The 25,754-nt window shown below is 37.8% G+C and overlaps 1 protein-coding gene across 1 annotated transcript; it reads left to right on the top strand.

The window, feature by feature from the left end:
* Positions 1–2,998: 2,998 nt before the first annotated feature.
* On the top strand, positions 2,999–25,673 carry LOC105869304 (UDP-glucuronosyltransferase 2B4-like). Its single transcript, XM_075997863.1, has 6 exons — positions 2,999–3,773; positions 5,072–5,220; positions 9,149–9,280; positions 11,298–11,385; positions 12,288–12,507; positions 25,150–25,673. Exons 1-6 carry the CDS (start codon positions 3,050–3,052, stop codon positions 25,427–25,429), a joined length of 1,593 nt encoding a protein of 530 aa, XP_075853978.1. The 5' UTR covers positions 2,999–3,049; the 3' UTR covers positions 25,430–25,673.
* The last annotated feature ends 81 nt before the right edge of the window (positions 25,674–25,754 follow it).

Below are 25,754 nucleotides of genomic sequence, written 5' to 3'. Positions count from 1 at the left end.
AAAAAGGAAACTGTTCCTTTTAACTTTACACCCACCCCACACCCCAATTTCAAAACACATCATTTAATTGTCTTGGTCATGGACATTTCCAAGATGAGATTTTTTTTTTTTTTTTTTTTGAGACAGAGTCTCGCTTTGTTGTCCAGGCTAGAGTGAGTGCCGTGGCATCAGCCTAGCTCACAGCAACCTCAGAATCCTGGGCTCAAGCAATCCTTCTGCCTCAGCCTCCCAAGTAGCTGGGACTACAGGCACGCGCCACCATGCCCGGCTAATTTTTTCTATATATATATATTAGTTGGCCAATTAATTTCTATTTATGGTAGAGACAGGGTCTTGCTCTTGCTCAGGCTGGTTTTGAACTCCTGACCTTGAGCAATCCGCCCGCCTCGGCCTCCCAGAGTGCTAGGATTATAGGCGTGAGCCACCGCGCCCGGCCCAAGATGAGATTTTATATTTCGTTCCCATAGCTTCTGGTTATCAGAAAACCCACGCTTTCCTTTATTGAAGGAGTTTGGTCCAGCTGATGTTGATGTATCCCTTCCAATATTCTTCATCCTCATCTTTGCTTCTGCAGGCATTTCCTCTGGTTCACTATCTTCATCTTCATTAAAAGCCGCTGCTACTGAAAGAGTTTTTGGAGCAAGAGTTGGAACAGTTTCTTTAGGCTTACTTGATCCAAGTTTGATGGACATGGCCGATGCTTTCTTTGTTGTCTGACTACCTATGGCAAATCCAAACTTGGAGGTCTTTGTAGGCTTTGTTGGGAGGTCTGCAGCTTCTTCTTCAGCTGATCTCTTCTCAGCGCTGCGACTGGAACTTTCCCCTCCATTACTGGAAGACACAGTCTTAGTTTTCACAGGTTTTTCTGCTTCTTCTTCAGGTCCTCCGGCGGCTCCAGCTCACTGCGACTTTTCAGGCCTCTCCTCTCCCGCCTTCCTGTCCGCCATTTTCCCCACACTCTGTTCTTACAGTTCATCTCCCACTCTCCAGACTCTGCGGTTGATTTTCTCACTCACTTTGTTTATTCCAGCGCTGCTCATCCCGGCTGCTTCTCTGCAGGTCCAGGATGCTGATCCTGTGGGAGAGGGAGCCACTGCGTGTAGCTTTCCACGTCCTTCACCTCCTCCTGTGGGAGCAGAGAGCCAGGTGGTCACCCCTAATCCACCATACTCTGACCCCTGAACTAATTATTAAAAATCAAGCAGAAATTCTGGAGTTGGAAAAGTCAATTGACAAAATGAAAGAAAGTATCAAAGTCTCCTAACATCAGAAGTGATCAAGCAGAAAAACAAATTAGTGACCTTTAAGTAGGTTATACGAAAATACACAATGAGAAGGGAAAAAAGAATGAAAAAGAATTAAGCATGCCTACAGGATTTAGAAAATAACCTCAAAGAGGCAAATCTACATGTTCTTGGACTTACAATGGAGGAGGACAAAGAGATCGGAGGAGAAAATTTATTCAAAGAAATGATGACAAAGAACTTTCCAAACCTACGGAAATATATCAATATTCAGGTACAAGAAGGTCATAGAATACCAAGCAGATTTAACCCAAAAAATAATACCTTAGGGCATGTAATAATCATACACCCAAATGCTGAGAAACCTGGACTGCAACTCTTGGACTAAAGCCATCCTCCCACCTCAACCTACCAGTTAGCTAAGACTACAAGCGCATGTTGCCACACTTAGCTAATTCTTTCTTGGTTTGTTTTCTAGAGACCTGCTTTCACCATGTACCCCAGTCTGGTCTGGGAATTCTGGTCTCAAGTGATCCTCCTGCCTTGGCCTCTCAAAGTGCTGGAATTGTAGGCCTGAGCCACCAAGCATGCCCACATTTCTGGCTTTTGGCAATGGTGATGTAATTATTTAATGGAAAAAGAGCACATTAGCTAACAAATGATGCTGGGAAAATAGATTACCCACATACAAAAAAATAAAGTTGAACATTCTAATTCAAATCATTTACAAAAGCTAACTAAAAATACATAAAAGAAATTTAAGTCTAAGTGCTAGCACTATAGAACTCTAAAAATAAATGATAGAAATTAACCTTTGTAACGTTGTATTTCCTATTAGTTTCTTAGACATAACACCAATTATAGACATAACACACCATTATAATGATGTGAATAAACAATAAATAACATTCATGCATGTTAATAAATAACTTTTGGCATTCATAAAAGTCAAAATTGAACAAAAGATGTCTATTAATTGACAAATGAATAAAGAAAATGTATACATCCACATGATAGAATACTATTTGGCAATAAAAAGAAATGATGTCCCCATATAAGGAATACCATGGGTGACCCTTTTAAAACATTATGCCAAGTGAAAAATGCAACTCGTGAAGGACCACTTAATTTATGATTCCATTTATCGAATTGTACAGAAAAATAAAATGTATAGACACAGAAATAAAATCAGTAATTGCCTAGGGCAGGTGGGATGGAGAAATTCAGGGTGGAGAGATGAAAGCTTAATTGCACATAGATTCATTTATGGAGATAAAACTATTCGTTGCAGTGGTTGAACAGTTCTTTGAATGTCTTATGAAACATTCATTTTTAATCAATCATTGGTTAATCTTTTGGTATACACATTACATATCAAGAAATTTTTACCAAAGAAATCCTTGATCCATGATCTAGAAGAAATAATGACTCAGCTGTGTAATTACTTTGTTTCCAGTTCTGTGTCATGGGACTGCAGACCCAGGAGCCTCTCACTTGCCACTATGTTTGACAGTCCCCTAACATATATTACATAACAGCTTACTTGCACATGCAAAGTCATGAAAATTAGCTGGAGTATAGCACTTATAAACAGAAAAGGGACATTAAACAAACTTGAGTAAATAAGAGTGCATCTACCTTTGGCTTCTCCACTTAAAAACCACAAGCTCACATTGTTCAAATGCTGTATTAACTTTTACGTATACTAGTTGAATTTTAACCGGATTGATTTATCCTTGATTATAAGTATGAGAAATGACAGAGAAGACCAGCCACTGGAATAACAAGCATTGCATTTCACCAAGATGGCTATGAAATTGGCTTCAGTCCTCCTGCTGATGCAACTGAGTGGTCACTTTAGCTCTGGGACTTGTGGAAAGGTGCTGGTGTGGCCCACAGAATACAGCCACTGGATGAACATGAAGACAATCCTGGATGAACTTGTCCAGAGGGGACATGAGGTGACTGTATTGACACATTCTGCTTCAATTCTCGTTGATCCAAAACAAAAAACCAGTATTAAATTTGAAGTTTTTCCTACGTCTGTAACTAAAAGTGATTTTGAAGATATTTTCATACAACTGATCGATAAATGGATATATGATCTTCCAAAAGATACATTTTGGTCATATTTTTCACAAGTACAAGAAATCATGTGGATATTTTATGAAATCATGATGAAGATCTGTAAAGATGCAGTTTTAAACAAGAAACTTATGACAAGGCTACAAGAGTCAAAGTTTGATGTGGTTCTTGCAGATGCCTTTGGTCCCTGTGGTGAGCTGCTGGCTGAGATACTTAAAACACCCCTTGTGTACAGTCTCCGCTTCTCTCCTGGCTACCAATATGAAAAGTCCGGTGGAGGACTTCTATTCCCTCCTTCCTATGTACCTATAGTTATGTCAGAATTAAGTGATCAAATGACATTCATGGAGAGGGTAAAAAGTATGATATATGTGCTTTATTTTGATTTTTGGTTCCAAACAATTAATGTGAAGGAGTGGGATCAGTTCTACAGTGAAGTACTGGGTAAGTTGTGTTTTTAATTGGTGGTTAATCATTCCTGTCTTTCCTTATGCCTTGGAAGCTGAGCTTGTATGACTATGAATCAGACGAGTGTATGTTTTGTAAATGCTATTATGAAATGAAAATATAAGATGATATATCAGTCTCACAAATATTATGGAAAAATTATAGGATCAGTTAGAACCTTATGGCCATCACTTCTACAGTATATCCATGAAGTCATAAATGTGCAAATTAGCAATCTAGTTACTAATTGATTATACATTATTTTATCCCTAACAAAAGTTAATGGACACATCAAGAAATATCTTGATGAAGGCAGATGTGTAGATTGAGGAGATAAACAGTGTTCTAGCAAAATTATTAATGTAGCATTGAGGAAGTTGCTTCTCCTTGTATACCTTAATTTCCTTATTTGGAAATTAAAATATTTTTTTCCATAACCCAAACAATTCCTTAACAGCTGAGAGACAGGTCTGTCTCAAAAAGGAACAACTAAAATGTGAAGTTTCCAATGTTTCTACGATCCTTCACTAAGGGCTTGGAGATTATCTGTTTTAAAGCCTAAAATCTTACTGATGTGTGAACATCCAAGCTTGTGTCTATATTTCATTAAATGATATGTCTACATTAAATGAAATCTGAGCCAAATGAAAGGATAGTAAATTCTATAGATTTCTATAATTTTTAAAAAATTCTAGATTCCATGTATAAATATTATATGTTTATTCTTGAAATACTAATATATTTAAGATCTTCACATGAAACCAAAAAAGTAGTATGTAGAAAGATTTCAACCATATTTTCACAAAAACCCTTTATAAACTTGGAGAACCAACAAGGATCTTGAGACTACCTTCATAAATCATTGATACCATATTCAGTACTTATTACAATGACGTTTTTATGGGTTTGGTAGGATTAATTGATAGCAGAGCTCAAAGATATGTGTAAATGTATATTTGTTAGTACAGCACCTTTAAAAAATAAGAAAATGCATGGGTAATTCTGGAGTGGCTTATATTTATAATTACTGATGATTGTGAATAAACTGATGTGATATTAGAGACATAGTCTCCTCTGAAAATTCTCTTAGCACTTTGCTTTTCTTATACAAACCTATGAGCCACATATATAGTACATGGGAGTTAAATCATGCCTTTATTTGAATATGGGTATATGTTTATTTTATCAAAACACAAACACTTTACATATCTTTGGCTATATTATTCCAACCCCTTTCAGGAAATTACTTTTATATTCTCATGTCATCTATGTTTTCTTTTCTTTTTCCCCTTCAGGCAGACCCACTACCTTCTATGAGACAATGAAGAAAGCTGATATGTGGCTTATTCGAACCTATTGGGATTTGGAATTTCCTCGCCCACTCTTACCTAATGTTCATTTCGTTGGCGGACTCCATTGCAAACCTGCCAAACCCCTGCCTAAGGTGAACATATTTCTATTTGTTTGGTTTTGTTTATTTATTGTAAGAGCAAAGGCTCTTCATCATTGTTCTACGTTAAAAGGCACACTGTTCCTCACCAATGTTAAGGTGTCCCCAAAATATTGACAAAACTTAATGTTTTCTTGTTTTACTCCAGCATTGAAATCATTCCTCACAGAGATCCCAGAGTTTTACCACTTTTAAGCACCAAAGGGAAGGTTTACCTTATCAGAGCAGGTGTTTCCTGCCTTAGGCCAAGTCTGTAGGACACCTCAATAAAGCTGCCTGGGGAAACTTTTGCCTCAACCTCATAATTGCCTAAGAGAGAAGCACAGAGAAAATGTACAGTGTGTATATAATAAAAACCAAATAATTTCTATTACTTGTATCTGAAAAGTGACCTTATTTGAGTTACAATAGAATTTGCCAGCATATAAAATAATATTCCTTATGAAACACAAGAACCAAATATATTTTACTTTAATATCCTACTTTTTTTTTTTTTTTTTTTTTTTTTTTTTTTTTTTTTTTGAGACAGAGTCTCGCTTTGTTGTCCAGGCTAGAGTGAGTGCCGTGGCGTCAGCCTGGCTCACAGCAACCTCAAACTCCTGGGCTTGAGTGATCCTTCTGCCTCAGCCTCCCGAGTAGCTGGGACTACAGGCATGCGCCACCATGCCCGGCTAATTTTTCTTTTTTTTTTATATATATATCAGTTGGCCAATTAATTTCTTTCTATTTATAGTAGAGACGGGGTCTCGCTCTTGCTCAGGCTGGTTTTGAACTCCTGACCTTGAGCAATCCGCCCGCCTCGGCCTCCCAAGAGCTAGGATTACAGGCGTGAGCCACAGCGCCCGGCCCTAATATCCTACTTTTAACACAAAAGAAGCTTTTTAGTACACTATCATATTTATATAATCTCTTACAAGATATTTTTTGTCTACCTTTTATTAGCACCAACATAAAACTGAAATCTTATTCAAATATAAAACACAATATTTAACTTGAATACCATATTGTTTATGGTAATTTTCACAAGGGACAAAAGGAGAAGTAAGATTAGTAGAAATTCTATGCAATCTAAACCTATTAATAAATTTCCCCATTTACTTTAAGGGAAAATGATAGGGCCAGTGAGAGAGGGAAGAGAGTAGGAGAAGGACAGGACAACTAGGAGTAAAATAGTGATAATTTGAATTAATGTTAAAGTTGTGAAATGTATTCTCTAATTATTATACAAAGTAATTATTCCACAAATTGCCAAATTTCCATTAAATACTAAGGTCTGAGATAATACTTTTGTATTTTAAAATAGTAAGACATTTGGCAAAATATAGGAAGCTTTTAGAATGCATGTACCTGTTGGTTTCAAAGTATACGTATGTGAAACTATAGAAACAAAAAATAGGCCGGGGGCGGTGGCTCAAGCCTGTAATCCTAGCAGTCTGGGAGGCCTTGGCAGCCGGATTGCTCGAGGTCAGTAGTTTGAAACCAGCCTGAGCAAGAACAAGACCCTGTCTCTACTATAAATAGAAAGAAATTAATTGGCCAACTAATATATATATAGAAAAGATTAGCTGGGCATGGTGGTGCATGCCTGTAGTCCCAGCTACTTGGGAGGCTGAGGCAGGAGGATTGCTTGAGCCCAGGAGTCTGAGGTTGCTGTGAGCTAGGCTGACGCCACGGCACTCACTCTAGCCTGGGCAACAAAGCGAGACTCTGTCTCAAAAAAGGAAAAGAAACAAAAAATAAATCAAGATGGCAGATTCGATATCTGTGGCAGATATTCATAAAATAAATACTGGAAGTAATTTACATATCTTATATTAAAAAGGATTAAAAACTTGTATTCTGTTCATACCATATTACAACAATAATTTTACCTAAATTTAATTAATAAACCATAATGCATGTTTTGTTGGAAACTGAGGTGCAAAATGATGAAGAGAACAAGATCACAATTTTTTCTGTGAATTAAATTTTAGACAATAAGACACACTTGAAGCTCTGACTCTGGAAAGGTAGAGGGGGGAAAGGAAACACATGTAACCTAAACATTTCTACCCCCATGATATGCTGAAATAAAAAAAATTAAAAATAGGAAAAATAAATTTAAAAAATGATTAAAGAATTTAAAAAAAGATTAAAATTTCCTAAACATATAGCACATAAATACATTGAGTTATATAGGCAGAATAAAAATCATAATGAAAGCACATAAACTTTTAATTAGAAATATTGCTAGACAAAGAGTATGGATGAAACTCAATATCATTTTTATTAATTTTTTATAGTATTACACAATTTCTTACATGGATCTTGTATTATTTTTATAAAGGTGTCACAGAATGAGATCAGTAATGAATCTGTAAAGAGAGGTTGTATTACTTCATATTGAATGAATGAAGGTTTTTATAGGCAGTCAGCCCGTGAGACAAAACATTGAACACAAGTTACACAAAATGCAGCTTCAGGTAACTTGACTCACAGAATACCTGGATGCCCCATGCATTACATGGAATAGTATTAAAATTACAGTGACTCTATGATGTCATTGCTTAAAATTATTCTTTTTGTAAACAACTGTTTTAAATAGAGAGTATACCACAAGGATTAACATATGAAAGTTTACTTATTATGTAGAAAAAAATGGATTATTATTTTGCAGAAAGAAACAATGAATTTAATATGAAAGCAACAACAACAACAACAAAAAGAGAATATGATTTGAATGTGATGCCCAGAACATACTTGGTTCTTTCTGTTTGTTTCTGTTTCTTTTTGTTCTTTCACCTCTCTCCTTTTTTTGTGGAGGGTGGAGGGGGTTGTTTGTTTGAATTTCTTTGGTGGGAGAATACATTGAATGGTTTAGAATATTCCTATGTAGAATGTATTAATATTTACAAATTGGCACAGAATGGAAAACACAAGTGAAGATCATTCTCAATCAAGTCCAAGCAAGCTCATATTCACCAAGAATTTTACACACTGTGAGTGAGCTACTCAGGAGAGTGACCAGGTCTCCACGACAGCGAGGCCTGCTGTTCTCTCCTGTGACAAAGCTGCTCTCCGTGGGACACAGTGTGAGGACAAGGACAGTCCCTCCCTGACAGTTATAAATAGCACAGGAATTTCAAGTGTAATTTCAGGATAAAAAATGACCCATACCTAAACAATGACCTAGGAAATATGATCATTCAACTATGTACCTATATACCATCTACTTCTATATATCAATGGAACCCTTGGGAGGATTTCACTAAAATTCTAAACCACAATATCATAATCCAGCATGTCAGTGACTATTAACCTTCACCTACTGTCTGTGTGTGTGTGGGAAAAGACTGGGAAATTCTGACACACTTGAAGTGAGGAAGAAAAGATTATAGACCTGAAGAAATGTGGATATAAAATCATCCCAATTCTTAGTAAGATAGCCTCCTGGTAATAATTAGAGAATAACTCCAGTGGCTCCAAACCAAACAATATTATAGAAAAATGCCTGAAATGAACAAAAGTGATTTAAAACTATAACCATATAATATTAAAGCCAAGTGAATTCACCTTTAGAAAACTAAATTATAATAGCAAATACAATAATACAGTTGAACAGTCTGGGTATAATATTTTCTAGCATTATCTCTCCCAACTATATTGTAATAGCTCTACTTCATCTCTTCCTCCCACACACGCACACACATGCATACACATGCAAACACATATTTGCACAAATACCCACAATAGAAGCCATCTATCCCACAGTACACATTACTTTCCAAATAAACCAAGTGATAAGCTCAGTTAAAAAATGGCCCTTGCTCTACTAATTCTTGACAATACTTGATTTTCTGTCCCTAGAAGTTTATAACAAACTTTTCAAATGTGTTTCTTATACTGACACCCGTTTGTGACGGAACACATTCTTTCTTCACAGGAGATGGAAGACTTTGTCCAGAGCTCTGGAGAAAATGGCGTTGTGGTGTTTTCTCTGGGGTCGATGCTCAGTAACATGACAGAAGAAAGGGCCAATGTGATCGCTTCAGCCCTTGCCCAGATCCCACAAAAGGTTGGAGAAAGCGCCTAATGGTGGACAGCTACTGAATCCCTCTGCTCGACTTTGTAAAGAGTACAGGGGCAGAATTTTTCTGTCCAAAAGGTTAACTATTTTAGCATAGCTCTACTTATCTCAGATATCAGCTCAAAAACTAAAATATATATGGAAGATGCTACAATAGTAAAGAGGAGGGTTTTCATTTGTAGTAACTTTGACATTAGCAGTGTGATAATAACAAATATACTGAAAAAGTGCAGTGAAGTTTTGATATTATTAAATATCATGGAATTGAAAGCGTGTAAACAGAAATCACCAAATTCTACCCTGTCATTTAATCCTATTGTAACAGACTTCCTGAGGGCACCATATACATTACAGATATTATCAGATACCAGTTACATTTTAGTGAGTGTCTGCACTAGCACAATGACAATAAGCAGGTATTGAGAAAAGTCTGCAATGCATTGCAGTTTAGGCCTCCCCTGCGATATGACCTTTTTTAACTCCTGTAAATGTGGAAAAAGCCTATTTGGTGGGCTCTATTCAGAGGCAGGATGATTGGGCTGAGAAATCACTCCTCCAGGTACCCACCTAGCCAAGTCAAATTAGAGAAGGAAAAACTACCTGCCTTGCTGGACAGACCTGGATGTAATTTGAAGATGCAGATGGGATCCTGCCCTAGCAGTAGAACCTGTGCGTTATAAAACGTGGCCCCACAAACTCTGATCAAACCACTAGACAAACACCTTCTTTGGATTGAGGAAGGAGAATGGAATAAAGGAAGAACTCAATCAGAATGAAGGCAGGAATGGGAAGAGGTTCAGAGGCCCCTTCCAAAGATGTAGTAGGAAAGTATTTCCCATTAATAATGTAGAGAATACAGTTGCAGTCTATGTGTATTTGTGAATTAGTTTTTAAGTTTTCTATCTGACATACATTTCTCCTAATGACCAGTGCCACTTTTTTTGCTGAAAACTCCATACTCTTCAACACTAAAATAGCAACTATAGGTAAACATTTCTAAATTTTATTGAAGTTTAAAAGGATTGCCTGGAAATTCTACAATAAGCTGAATTTGGTACTGGGCATGGAAATGGCTTGGTTATAGCAGACCATATGAATCACTGCAGTAGCCTATCATCTAAGTGTTAATGATCTAGTAAGTAAAATGTAGCAAAACACAATTTTGGTCTTTTTAACCGCTGTGTTGGTATTCATCAATTGACCATCAGCACTATTTTTCTACAGTGAAAGAATTCCAAAAGTAGAAATAGCGGTAACACTATGAATTTTTCTCAAAAATTGCCACTTAAGCTTTTCCTTGAAAGTTGTACATAATAAATTCTTCCTAACAGTGGTCATGCATACTACCAATGAAGCATGGCTATCTTTTTTACAAGTAGCTCATTGTACAGATTATTTTTATAAATCAAATGATGTCAAATTTTAAAGAAATTACATATGTAAAAAGTAGATATAAACGAGCTACTACTCATATTAATCAAATGCTTGAGGTGATAGATACCACAATTACTATGATTTGAATGTTACATATCTATGCATCTATGAAGACATCATGTATACATATGCACAACAATTAAGTGTCCAAGATAATTAAATATAAACATTTAAAAGAAGGAATAAACAGAATATTATTAAATTTATAAGATGGCGGCCTATAGAAAATAGGCAAATAAAATAAATGGAAAGATCATTATTAATGTATGTGTTTTATATATACATTGTCTATTTATTCAATACTTGAATTTAACATTGAAAGTATCATTTGTCTAAGTTACTAAAAATTCTTTATATGCCAAAGTGATTCTAATCATAAGCACATGCAATCTGGTTATTCTATTTTATCTCAGAGTTTCAGTAGTCCTCGTTACTTAAGAACTTTGTTCTCATTTCTTCATCTTTTGTATGGAGGGGATTTAACTAGATGGTTGATATCCCCTTTAGAGTTTTACTGTGCCATAACTTTGGAGTTACACTCATGAAACAAGATATTTTCTTTACCCAACAGGTTCTATGGAGATTTGATGGCAAGAAACCAGACACCTTGGGACCCAATACTCGGCTGTACAAGTGGTTGCCCCAGAATGACCTTCTTGGTAAGCTACTGGACAAAAAATACCGAATATGTGACTAACAGCCAATTAGAGTGATAGTAGGTCAATAGCAACTAACATATGAAATATTTATTGTTGAAAACTCAAAAATAAACCTAACTTCTTTATATTTATTTTCAAGCCCTAGGGGGGAAGAATTAACTACAAGAGTTGTCATTATGTTATATACACTCATAGTCTTTATTTCCAAACGCAAAGTAATGTTATACAAGGTGTCCCTGATTCTCGGATAATTGTCCACAGCGTCTTGGGTTGACTCTCTGTCTCCTATTTCTACAACATTAACCCTGCCCTTCTCCCTACTGCAAGGCTATTCCACAGGACACTGGAAAAGAACAGTTGCTCTTCTATTACCAGTGACTCTGCATTTTCTATGGGAATAAATCCCGGTCTTTACTACACTGTGACGACACCTCCACAGGGAAGTGTGGCCTGTCCTTCCTCTGACCCCTGCCCTGCTCCCAGCACTCTCCCTGTGCCCTGGGCACTCGCATGTCAGACTCCCTGACTGCATGTTGCTTTCAGAGAACGTGTTTTTATGAATACATGCCCAATCTTTTCCTTGTCTTCTTCCTTTTTTATATTTCACACATTTTATTTCTTTTACTCAAAATGTGTCTTTTCATTCTCTGCTTGCTGATCTTGTATCCATTTTTCCATTCTGGAGTCCCACACCATTTCTTCCTTGCAGGCCTCACTTTCCTCTCCAGCAACAGTAGGTGCTTCCTCCTCTGAAATCTGACAGCAATTTCAGGGCAGTGTCGTGGGTGTTCCAGTCTGTTATCTAGAAAACATTACCACTTTCAGTGTCCTGTATTGTCCTTTTCTCATTTTATTCCTAAGATGCATAATCAATAATTTCTTTGATATTCACCCAACTCTAGGTCATCCAAAAACCAAGACTTTCATAACTCATGGTGGAACCAATGGCATCTATGAGGCCATCTACCACGGGGTCCCCATGGTGGGCATCCCTTTGTTTGCGGATCAACCAGACAACATTGTTCACATGAAGGCCAAGGGAGCAGCTGTTAGAGTGGACTTCAACACAATGTCAAGTACAGATTTGCTCAGTGCTTTGAAGACAGTCATTAATGACCCTATGTGAGTATATTTATTTTTTTGCTAGGTGGTATTTATAGATAGGTTCTCTTGTCAACAAGGAGGATGAGATTCATCCCTTTTTCAGTAGATTAATATTGAAAGAATTTAAATTATATAACCACTGTGAAATCTGCTTTTATTTCCAGTAGACTGTTATTTCTGAGATGCATTGAACTCTATAAATTTAATGAGTACACAAATAGTGCAAAAGTCTTCTACATAAAAATAACTTCTGATATATAGATAAGTATAAAAAAAGATGAATTTTAAAAAACAAGACAGAAATTCATATTTAAAAGGAGTAATTAACTTAGAAATATGATAAAATATTTTAGCTCAATTCCTAACATTTCTGAATGTATTACTTTATCATTTTTGTTTATACTTATATTTCAATATATTATGGGGGTACAAATGTTTAGGTTACATATGCTGCCCTTGTCCCCCTGCACCCCTCGGTTCAGAGCTTCAAGCCTGTCCATCTCCCAGACAGTGCACATCGCACTCAATATATGTGTTTATACCCATCGCCTCCTCCACCCTCCCATCTGCTTGATGCCCAATGAATGTTATTCCTATATGTGCACTTAGGTGTTGATCAGTGAATTCACTCCGCTGGTGAGTACATGAGGTGCTTATTTTTCCATTCTTGGGATACTTAGTAAAATGCGTTCCAGATCTATTCAGGAAGACACACAAGGTGCTATATCACCGTTGTTTCTTACATCTAAATAGTACTCCATGGTATACATATACCACATTTTATTAATCCACTCATGGATTGATGGGCACTTGATTGTTTCCACATCTTTGCAATTGTGAATTGTGGTGTTATAAACATTCGAGTACAGATGTCTTTTTTATAGAATGTCTTTTGTTCTTTTGGGAAGATGCCCAGTAGTGGATTGTTGGATCAAATGGTAGACCTATTTGTATTGCTTTAAGGTATCTCCATTTTGCTTTCCACATGAAGTTGCACCAGTTTGCAATCCCACCAGCAATGTAGGAGTGTTCCTATCTCTCCACATCCACACCAGCATTTATTGTTTTGAGACTTTTTGATAAAGGCCGTTCTCACTGGAGATAAGTGATACATCATTGTGATTTTGATTTGCATTTCTCTGAATATTAGAGATGTTGAGCATTTTTTCATATTTTGTTAGCTATTATTCTGTCTTATTTTTTGAAAAGTTTGTGTTCATGTCCTCTGCCCACTTTTTAATAGGGTTGTTTGATTTTTTTCTTCCTGATTTTCCTGAGTTCTAAATAGATTCTAGTTATCAGTCCCTTATGGATGTGTAACTTGCAAAAATTTTCTTCCATCCTATAGGTTGCCTGTTTTGCTCTCGTGAGTTTCTTTTGTTGTGCAGAAGCTTTTTAATTTGATCAGGTCTCATTTATTTATTTTTGTTGTTGCTGTGATTGCCTTTGGGGTCTTCTTCACAGATTCTTTGCCTAGACCAATGTCTAGGAGAGCATTTCCAATGTTTTCCTCTAGAATTCTAATAGTTTTACACCTTACGTTTAAGTCTGTTACCCAGCATAAGTGGATTTTTGTGAGAGGTGAATGGTGTGGATCCTGTTTCAATCTTCTACATGTGGCTTTCCAGTTATCCCAGAACAATTTATCGAATAAGGATTCTTTTCTCCAGTGTATGTTTTTGTCTGCTTTGTCAAAGATTAGATGGCTATATGGGGATGGTTTTATATCTGGGTTCTCTGTTCTGTTCCACTGGTCAATGTCCCTGTTCTTGTGCCAGTGCAAAACTTTTTTAAGTACTATAGCCTTGTAGTATAGTTTGAAGCCTGGTAAATTGATACCTCCTATTTTTTTATTGCTTAGGATTGCTTTTGCTATATGGGGTCTTCTATGGTTCCATACGAAGTGTAAAATCATTGTTTCTATATCTGTGAATAATGATGTTGGTATTTTAATATGGATTGCACTGAATCTGCAGATCACTTTGGGTAGTATAGACATTTTAACCAGGGTGGGTCAGTAAGAGCAAGAGCTCATGCTAGACAGGCATGAGATGGTGGGAGGGTGACATAAAAGAGACAACGGGGCATCCTGTTGACTCAGCTCCATGATCCAGAACTTGTGTTCCTTTTTGCTTTCCCCCAAATTTACTTTGATATTATTACTTTAGTGGTTTTGATAATGGGATATAATTTACAATGCATAAAATTCAGCTATTTAGAGTACAAAATATAAATATATTTAGTATCTTTAAAGAATCATAAAGCCATCACCATAATATTATTCTAGGACTTTTTTTTATCAACCCCAAAGAAACTTAGATATCTTTTCCAATAAGCCCCTAACCCCAGGTAAATACCAATTCATTTTTCTCTATATAGATTATTCTTTCTAGAAATCTGACATCAATGGAGTCATACAAATAATTGCGTTTTGTAAATAGTTATTTTCACTAGGCATAATTGTTTTTAGTTTTATCCATGTCGTGGCACGTATCAGTATTTTGTTCCCTCTTGTTGCTGTATGGTATCCTTTGGTAGATGAATATACAATAATTAATCCATCCCGTTAGCAGCTCAGGGATATTTTGTTTATTCCAATTATGACATTGTTATGCATGTTTTTCTGTGAAAATATGTTTTTTATATTATGGCAGTAGAAATAACTACTGGAATTGCAGTCCCCTATGGCAAATTTTGTTTATGAAAACCTACTGACAAATTGTTGTCCAGTGTACAGGCACCAGTTTTCATTACTAACAGCAGTATAGGAGGGTTTCAATTCCTTCATACGGTTTCCAACACTTCTCACCTGTCTTTTTATTATAGCCATTATAGTCAGTGTAAAGTAGCCTCTCATCAGTCTTGATGTGTATTTCTCTTACAGCTAAAAATATTGAGCGTCTCTTCCTGTGCTTACTGGCCTTTCACCAATCTTCCTTGGAGAAAGTTCTGTTTCAATATTTTGGACACTTTGTTGATTTTAATTTATTTTATTAATGATTTATATTAAAACTTTATATATTGTGGTAACATCCCTTATCAGATATATGATTTTTATTTTATGTATTTATTTATTTATTTATGGCTACAGTGCCATGGTGTCAGCTTAGCTCACTGCAACCTCAAACTCCTGGGCTCAAGCAATCATACTGCATAAACCTCCCAAGTAAATGGGACTATAGGCATGTGCCACCATGCTCTGCTAATTTTTTTATGTATATATTTTTAGTTTTCCAGCTAATTTCTATTTATGTTTTAATATAGACAGAGTCTTGCTCTTGCTCAGGCTGGTCTTGAACCTACGATCTCAAATGAACCGCCTGCCTTGGCCTCCCAGAGTGCTGGGATTACAGGCCAGAGCCACCTCACCCAGCCCAATATATGATTTTTAAATATTTCCTTCCATTCTAAATGGGTTGGTTCTACACATTCTTAATGATACCCTTTGAAAAATTTTTTATCAAATTTTTAATTTTGATAAAATAAATCTTTAATAATTAATTGTTTCCATAGTCATAGGAAATAATTTGGAAAATGTTATGGCTAGACCAGCTACTATCAATTCAGTATTTATTACTACTCTCCATAATATTGTTATATAAAGAGGTATCACCTAAAGGAATACTTTAAAGAAATAGTAAACACTAAGTGATAAGAATACGTTAAAAAGATAACAAAAAATTGGAAAATAAACATAAAACAGGTTGGAAACTAGTTCAACCTCTGTGGAAAGCAATATGGAGATACCTTAAAGCGATACAAGTGAATCTACCATTTGATCCAGCAATCCCATTGCTGGGCATCTACCCAAAAGATCCAGTGACACTCTACAAAAACGACACCTGCACTCAAATGTTTATAGCAGCACAATTCATAATTGCAAGGCTGTGGAAACAGCCCAAGTGCCCATCAATCCAAGAATGGATTAATAAAATGTGGTATATGTATACCATGGAGTACTATTCAGCTCTAAGAAACAATGGTGATATAGCACATCTTATATTTTCCTGGTTAGAGCTGGAACCCAAACTACTAAGTGAAGTTTCCCAAGAATGGAAAAACAAGCACCACATATACTCTCCAGCAAACTGGTATTAACTGAGTAGCACCTAAGTAGACACATACGTACTACAATAATAGGGTATTGGGCAGGTTGGAGGGGGAGAGGGGTGGGTATATACATACATAATGAGTGAGATGTGCACCATCTGGGGGTTGGTCATGCTGGAGACTCAGACTTGTGGGGTGAGGGAGGAATGGGCATTTATTGAAACCTTAAAATCTGTACCCCCATAATATGCCGAAATAAAAAAACATAAAAAAAAAAACAGGCTGGAAAATAGAAGAGAAAATATGGAATGAGATGTTATAAATAAATGTAAATACACCGGTACTTGTATTAATATAAAATCTAAACAGACAAAATAACGATTAAGGACATAAGCAACTGAAGAACACAATATAAAAATGTAATGTATGTGACAGATGTTTAGATATTTATGTATAGCATATATATGTACTACATATATACACGTGTATGCTCTTGTGTGTATAAACTGGAAAGACACATTTGTCAAGAATATATAGAATAGTTACCTGAGTTGACCATATAGATCACGAATCAGTAAATATTTCAAGATTCAGAATCATAAAGATATATGGTCTAGCCATACTATATATATGACTTAAAAAGAGTCAAAGAGATGATAATTAAAAATTTTATATTCAGTAATTAAAAATATGCTTTTATATAATTCAGAGTCAACACAATATTATAATTATACACACACCCTTGTCTTAGAAATTCCTCACCCAAATATATAAGCAGAAACATATGAACATATAAACCTGATGATACATAAAACTAGAATATTTATACCAGAATTATTGGTAGTGTCCAAAAACATGAACATCATAAATATCTGTCAAAAGTAATAGTAAGAAACAATCTGTAGTCATTGTCAATCAAGGGGATACTACACCGTCATAAAATTAACAAACAACTACTATAAAAAGACACTATATGACATAGTGATATAAATAAAGAAAGCTAATTTATGGTGTTAGAGTCAGGGTCATACTTAGTTTGAGGGTGAGGGTAGTGACTAAACTTATCTAAGAAAAGGGGATACTACTGAGCAGGTGCGATACCACATATTGTGATCTGGGCAATAGGTACGTTTGGATCCACATAATTTTTAGTTAAATTTAACATTTGAGCTGTTTGCTTAGAGTATGTACATTTATCTTTTCAATTTCCTATTTAAAGGTTTCTTTAAGATGATATACAACACATTTTAAAACTCTAAGATCAAATGAAAAATAAGCGCACTAAAATAGAGGAAATCCTAGGGGTGCTACCATACCAGGAGAAGCCTGTCTGAGAGTCAGCATTTGAGGGGAAGCCTCAAAAAGAGATGAAGCAAGCACTGTGTTGTGTCAGTGAAGAATGTTCCAAGTTAGGGAGAGAGGGGACAAAGAGTTTAAAGGTGGTAAGGTGAGTACACAGGTGGTAGCTAAAAGGACAACAGAAGGACAACTTCCCTGGAAGAGAATGTGCATGGGAAAGAGTTAGACGTTCCAGGACTGACAATGTAGGGTCATGTAGAATACAGAACAGATTCTTTTTTTTTTTTTTTTTTTAATTATTTTTTTTATTTTGGCATATTATGGGGGTACAGATTTTAAGGTTTCAATAAATGCCCATTTCCCCCCCTCCCCCCAAAAGTCTGAGTCTCCATCATGACCATCCCCCAGATGGTGCACATCTCACTCACTATGTATGTATATACCCGCCCCCCTCCCCCCTCCCACCTGCCCAATACCCTATTACTGTAGCACCTATGTGTCCACTTAGGTGCTACTCAGTTAATACCAGTTTGCTGGAGAATATATCTGGTGCTTGTTTTTCCATTCTTGGGATACTTCACTTAGTAGTATGGGTTCCAGCTCTAACCAGGAAAATATAAGATGTGCTATATCACCATTGTTTCTTAGAGCTGAATAGTACTCCATGGTGTACATATACCACATTTTATTAATCCATTCTTTGATTGATGGGCACTTGGGCTGTTTCCACAGCCTTGCAATTATGAATTGTGCTGCTATAAACATTCGAGTGCAGGTGTCTTTTTTGTAGAGTGTCACTGGATCATTTGGGTAGATGCCCAGCAATGGGATTGCTGGATCAAATGGTAGATTCACTTGTATCGCTTTAAGGTATCTCCATATTGCTTTCCACAGAGGTTGAACTAGTTTGCAGTCCCACCAGCAGTGTAGGAGTGTTCCTCTCTCTCCGCAACCACGCCAGCATTTATTGTTTGGAGATTTTTTGATAAAGGCCATTCTCACTGGGGTTAAGTGACATCTCATTGTGGTTTTGATTTGCATTTCCCTGATGATTAGAGATGTTGAGCATTTCTTCATATGTTTGTTGGCCATTCTTCTGACTTCTTTAGAAAAATTTCTGTTCAAGTCCTTTGCCCACTTTTTAATGGGGTTATTTGATTTTTTCTTCCTGATTTTCGTGAGTTCTAAGTATATTCTAGTTATCAGTCCCTTATCGGATGCATAGGATGCAAAAATTTTCTCCCATTCTGTAGGTTGTCTGTTTACTTTCATGACTATTTCTTTGGCTGTGCAGAAGCTTTGTAGTTTGATCATGTCCCATTTATTTATTTTTGTTGCTGCTGTGATTGCCTTTGGGGACTTCTTCATAAACTCTTTGCCCAGGCCGATGTCTAGGAGAGTGTTTCCAACTTTTTCCTCTAGAGTTCTAATAGTTTCATATCTTAGGTTTAAGTCTGTTATCCAGCGTGAGTTGATTTTTGTGAGAGGTGAAAGGTGTGGGTCCTGTTTTAGCCTTCTACAGGTGGCTATCCAGTTTTCCCAGCACCATTTATTGAAGAGGGATTCTTTTCCCCAGCGTATGTTTTTGTCTGCTTTGTCAAAGATGAGATGGCTATATGAGGATGGTTTTATATCAGGATTCTCACATCTGTTCCACTGGTCAATATTCCTGTTTTTGTGCCAATACCATATTGTTTTAATTACTACAGCTTTGTAGTATAGTTTGATATCTGGCATATTAATGCCTCCCATTTTGTTTTTGTTGCCTAGAATTGCTCTTGATATTCGGGGTCTTCTTTGGTTCCATACGAAGTGTAAAATTATTTTTTCTATATCTGTGAAGAATGCTGATGGGATCTTAATAGGTATTGCATTGAATCTGTAGATCAGTTTGGGTAGTATAGACATTTTGATGATATTGAGTCTGCCGATCCACGAGCATGGTATGGATTTCCATCTGTTTACATCCTCTGCTATTTCCTTCCTCAGTGTTTCATAGTTCTCCCTGTAGAGGTCTTTTACCTCTTTGGTTAAATATATTCCTAGGTACTTTAATTTCTTTGTTGCTATTGTGAAGGGAATTGAGTCTTTGATTTGGTTCTCAATTAGATTGTTGTTGGCGTATATGAATGCCTCTGATTTCTGTGTATTAATTTTGTATCCTGAGACTTTACTAAATTCATTGATCAGTTCCAGGAGTTTCTTGGTTGAATCCTTGGGGTTTTCTAGATACAATATCATATCATCAGCAAACAGTGAAAGTTTGATCTCTTCTGCCCCTATTTGGATACCTTTGATTCCATTTTCCTGTCTGATTGCTGTAGCCAAGACTTCCAGCACTATGTTGAACAGAAGTGGAGATAGTGGGCAGCCTAGTCTGGTTCCAGTTCTAAGTGGGAATGATTTCAATCTTTCCCCATTCAGTATGATGTTGGCTATGGGTCTGTCATATATGGCTTGTATCATTTTTAGGTATGTCCCTTCTATGCCTATTTTCTTAAGTGTTCGTATCATGAAAGGGTGTTGAATTTTGTCAAAAGCTTTTTCTGCATCTATTGAAAGAATCATGTGGTCTTTGTTTTTGCTTCGGTTTATGTGGTGAATTGCATTTATAGATTTACGTATGTTGAACCATCCCTGCATCCCTGGGATGAAGCCCACTTGGTCGTGGCGGATTATTTTTTTGATAAGTGTCTGGATTCGGTTAGCTAAGATTTTGTTGAAAATTTTTGCATCTATATTCATTAGGGATATTGGTCTGTAGTTTTCTTTTTTTGTTGCATCCTTTCCTGGTTTTGGTATCAGAGTAATATTCGCTTCATAAAAGGTGTCGGGGAGGTTTCCGTTCTTCTCGATGTTGTGGAATAGTTTCTGCAAGATAGGTACTAGTTCTTCTTTATAGGTATGGTAAAATTCAGGTGTGAAGCCATCTGGATCGGGACTTTTCTTTTTAGGGAGATTTTTAATTGCTGTTTCTATTTCAGCTGTTGAGATTGGTCTGTTCAGGGAATCTATTTCTTCCTGGTTGAGCCTAGGGAGGCTGTGTGTTTCTAGAAATTTGTCCATTTCCTCCACATTTTCCAGTTTGTGTGCATAAAGATTTTTGTAGTATTCATAAATTGTATCTTGTATCTCTTTGGGATCAGTTGTGATATCTCCTTTTTTATTCCTGATGGAGCTTATTAGAGATTTCTCTTTTCTGTTTTTCGTTAGCTTAGCCAATGGCGTGTCAATCTTGTTTATTTTTTCAAAGAACCAACTTTTTGTTTTATTAATCTCCTGAATAGCTTTCCTGTTTTCAATTTCATTTAGTTCTGATTTGATCTTGTTGATTTCACTTCTTCTGCTGGGTTTGGGGTCGGTCTGTTCTTCTTTTTCCAGCTCTTTGAGTCGTTTCATTAGATTGTCTATTTGTGATCTTCTTGCCTTTTGGTTATAGGCATTTATGGAGATAAACTTTCCTCTTAGAACTGCTTTAGCTGTGTCCCAGAGGAGTTGATAACTTGTCTCTCCATTGTCGTTTTCTTCATAGAAGTTTTTTATTTCCGTCTTGATTTCTTCATTTACGAAGTAATCATTTAGTAGGAGGTTGTTTAATTTCCACGTTTTTGTGTAGAAATGTGAGTTTCTGTTAGGGTTGATTTCTAGTTTTATTCCACTGTGATCTGAGAAGGTACATGGTATGATTTCTATTTTTTTAAATTTCTTGAGATTTTCTTTGTGTCCTAGGATATGGTCAATCTTAGAGAATGTCCCGTGAGCTGATGAGAAGAACGTATATTCAGTGGATTTTGGGTAGAATGTTCTGTAGATGTCTGTCAGACCCAATTGTTCTAGAGTTTTGTTTAAGTCCATTATTTCTTTATTAATTTTCTGTTTGGAGGATCTGTCTCGTGCCGTCAGTGGGGTGTTGAAATCCCCGGCGATTATGGAGTTGCTATTAATCCATTTTCTTAGCTCCAGTAAGGTTTGCTTTATGAATCTGGGTGCACCTATGTTGGGTGCATATATATTTAAAATTGTTATCTCTTCTTGTTGGACTGTGCCCTTCACCATTATATAATGACCCTCTTTGTCTTTTACTACTTTTGTTGGTTTAAAAACTAAATCGTCTGAAATTAGAACTGCCACACCAGCCTTCTTTTGGCTTCTATTTGCTTGGAATATTGATCTCCACCCTTTTATATTTAGTCTATGTGCATCCTTGCAGGTTAAATGTGTTTCCTGAAGACAGCATATACTTGGCCTGTATTTTCTTATCCATTCAGCCAGCCTATGTCTCTTGATTGGAGAGTTTAAGCCATTCACATTTATTGAGAGAACTGATAGGTAAGGTAGATTACTGATCATTCTGTTGGGTTGGATGTTGTTGCTATGATTTCTGTCTTGAGCCATTGTAATATCTGGCCTTTAATATCTTTGGGTTTTGGTTGTTTTTATATCCCTGGGTTATTATTATGATGTTCCGTGCATAACGCTGTTTTAAGTACTTCTTGTAGGGCTGGTCTTGTCTTGGTGAATTCTCTGAGCCTTTGCTTGTCTGAGAATGTCCTTATTTCTCCTTCATATATGAAGCTTAGTTTTGCAGGGAATAATATTCTAGGCTGGGCATTGTTTTGTTTCAAAAGAGTGAGAATGGGGCCCCAGTCTCTCCTTGCTTGTAAAGTCTCATTAGAGAAGTCTGATGTTATTCAAATTGGCTTTCCCTTGTATGTCACTTGCTTCTTTTGTCTTATAACTCTTAGAAGGGTCTCTTTAGTTGATACTTTGGTCAGTCTAATGACTGCATGACGTGACGTCTTCCTGTTTGCATTGAATCTCCCAGGGGTCCTCTGGGCTTCTTGAACTTGTATATCGAGATTTCGAGCAAGGCCTGGGAAATTTTCCTCTACTATATCTTCAAACAGCTTGTCCAACCCTTGAGTGTTGTCTTCTTCCCCTTCTTGTAACCCTATGACCCTCACATTAGGTTTCTTCACATAATCCCACAGCTCTTGTAAGCTTTGCTCTTTTCTCTTGTTTTTCTGCTCTATTTCTGTGACTGATTTATTTAATTGGAGGGTGTTATCTTCAAGCTCTGAGATTCTTTCTTCTGTTTGATCTACCCTGTTCTTGAGACTTTCCACTGTATTTTGTAGTTCCTTGAATTGATTCTTCATTTCCAGGAGTTCGGCTATACTTTTCTTCAATGTGTCTATTTCTTTTCTCATATCCTGGAGATTTTTTGTGGTTTCTTGGTGTTGGTTATTGAGTTGTTGTTGCAGCTGGGTGAGTGTTCTTATGTTCCACATACGAAATTCCTCTTCTGTCATATTGGTTGCCTGATTTTGGTCGGTGTCCGTTTCTAGGGGGCTGGTGCTCCTCTTTGGGGGTGTGTTTTCCGTTTGGTTCTTCATATTTCCTGAGTTCTTTCTCTGATTTCTTCCCATGTCGATCAGTTGTTGTTTCTTTCCTTAGGTTATTGTTTGGGTATTCACACACCTTGTTTAGTTTCTGAGGCGTTAGGTAGTGCCTGTGGGTGAAATTGGACCACTCCCTGTATATTGAGTCAGTGGGTGCCGTGGAAAGGCTGTGCAAGATGCCGTCCCTGTCAGTAGGTGGCGTTTGCTTGGAGGAACAGGCTATGGTGTTGATTTTGAGTCCTGTTATCAGCTCTTGTTCTGGGCGGAGCTGGGTTGGGTAAGCCTGCCCTCAGGCCGTTAGCAGGGGTCAAAGTTCTGTTCTCTGCTTCCAGGGAGAGCTGTCAGGGCGGGGCTGGAATGATCCTGCTCAGCCAGAAAGTCTGGGTGTGGGGGTGGGGCTGTCTGAGACCCGCAGTCTGCAGCAGGCCTCGCTTCTTTCCACCCTCCCCAACTCCACAGCTACTCCTGGGCCTCTGCCAGCAGGCCAGACCACAAGCCACCAGGCCTCCCCGGACTGTGATGCCGGCGGGGAGATTCCCTGCACAGGAACGCCACCTGGGTTGGGCGCACGGCCTCCTCCTGGGAGGAGGGTTGCCCTCTAGGACCCGATCCTCCCCTGGAGGCACACAGACCTCAGTAGGCTGTTCACATATAACCCTTCTGTGCCCTGGGCAATGCTAGCCCTCGGTGCAGGGGATCTGGTCTGCAGGTCCGACCTCTGGGTCCCAGAGTTCAAACTGTATTCCCACCAGGGAGAGGATTTCCGGTCCTAATTCACCCACAGGGAGCCCAAGCTGGGTCTATGTCTCTCAGCCTCTGAGTCGGCACCGTTTTCCTGGGAACACGGTGCCAGCAGCACCTGGGAGGGCGGGCGGGGTCCCAAACGTGAAGGTCCCGTTCCCTGGAGGTGCCTCCGGCTGGTGGCTGTATTGTCTCTCTGGGCAGCCACGGGTAGGGTCGGCGGAGGGGAGGAGGAGGCAATATGGCGCCTGCCGCGCGGCTCGGGTCCGTGCACACGGAGGTGCCCGGAGGAAGTTGGGAACCTGGTGCCACGTCTGCTACAGGCTCACCGTTGGCAGGCGGCGGCAGTCTCTGGGCTGGTGTCCGCAGGTCTCTCCACCCGCTGGGGAGCCCACCAGCAGTCCCGAATGCAGGGGAGGGGAAACAGCAAATCCACCTACCCTTGCCGCTGGTCTCCGGGCTGCTCCAGTGGTCTCAGCCTCCAGTTCTCCTCCGCAGCCTCCTCCCGTGGGGTCTCCCGGGGTCTCAGGTACCCCTCCTTCCGGCCCTTGTCTGCTGTATGCTCGTCTTCTTGCTTCTTTCCTCTAGTTTCTGCTAGAATCGGTCTTTTCTGCAGAGACCCTCTGTCTGGCGGTGTTATTCGTCCGCCATCTTGAGGACAGATTCTTAATGTGACGAGAATCCAGGTGGAAGTCTTGTTCTCTGAGTGTCATAATATGACACTTGTTTCACAGAAATTCTTTCTGGGTACTGGATAGGAAACTGAGTAGAGGAGCAAAAAGAATAGAAGCAGAGAGACTTCTCAGGAGCTATTTCCACCAGCAAGACACAATTGCCTTTGAAAACATCAAGATGATCATTCTCAGACTGTATTTCCACTATTTTACTTACAGTATGTGGAAGACCTCATAATATTTTTTCTACTAGAAAGATACTAACATTTGCACCTGACCTTTCATTTTCCCTTTTAAAAATATTTTTAATGATAAAATTCCAATTTAAAAATCAAACTGGCTATGATGACCCAAAACATTCAAATTCTATGTCAATATTGTGACATTTCCCTTGAGTCATTTGGATGACACTTTTCCAAAACCATTCATGAATTTGATGTGGGTAGCCAATAAGCTTACTTTCAATGTTGGAATATTTATGGCTTTTTTTCCAGGTATAAACAGAATGCTATGAAATTATCAAGAATTCAGCGTGACCAGCCAGTGAAGCCTCTCGATCGAGCAGTCTTCTGGATCGAGTTTGTCATGCGCCACAAAGGAGCCAAACACCTTCGGGTTGCAGCCCACGACCTCCCCTGGTTCCAGTACCACTCTCTGGATGTGCTTGGGTTCCTGCTGGCCTGTGTGGCCACTGCTATATTCGTCATCACAAAGTGTTGTCTGTGTTTTTGGTGGATGTTTGCTACAGCAGGAAAGAAGAAGAAAAGGGAATAATTAGATCTAGGTTTGAAGCTGGAATCCCTGAAAGATGCGACTCTTTCAGTTTATTCCAGCAAGAAGAGTTTGTGATGTAGGATTCCCTTCCTCCTGTGACCACTTGACTTTTCACAATTTAGTTTAACAAATCTAAGTTTGTGTAGGAAAAAGTTGATACTTTGTTAAAAGTTAGAAATATTTTATGGTGAAGAGAAAAGAAATATGGGGGAAAATAAAAATAAATAAATATGGCATTAATTTATGTAGACATGTACTGTTCCAATTCAGAAGTTATATCAAAAATGTGTTTAACTTTAACATTTACATACTATACATGAATATG

This window comes from Microcebus murinus, chromosome 26, assembly GCF_040939455.1.
Source record: "Microcebus murinus isolate Inina chromosome 26, M.murinus_Inina_mat1.0, whole genome shotgun sequence".
NCBI lineage: Eukaryota > Metazoa > Chordata > Mammalia > Primates > Cheirogaleidae > Microcebus > Microcebus murinus.
This window is presented reverse-complemented; position numbering and strand designations above follow the sequence as displayed.

Bases quoted from the DNA above. Each gene is read 5' to 3' on its own strand.
- LOC105869304 (XM_075997863.1), top strand. From the start codon at position 3,050: ATGGCTATGAAATTGGCTTCAGTCCTCCTGCTGATGCAACTGAGTGGT. The intron at 5,221-9,148 runs GTGAACATATTT...CTTTCTTCACAG, and splicing joins CTGCCAAACCCCTGCCTAAG to GAGATGGAAGACTTTGTCCA. The intron at 12,508-25,149 runs GTGAGTATATTT...CTTTTTTTCCAG, and splicing joins ACAGTCATTAATGACCCTAT to GTATAAACAGAATGCTATGA.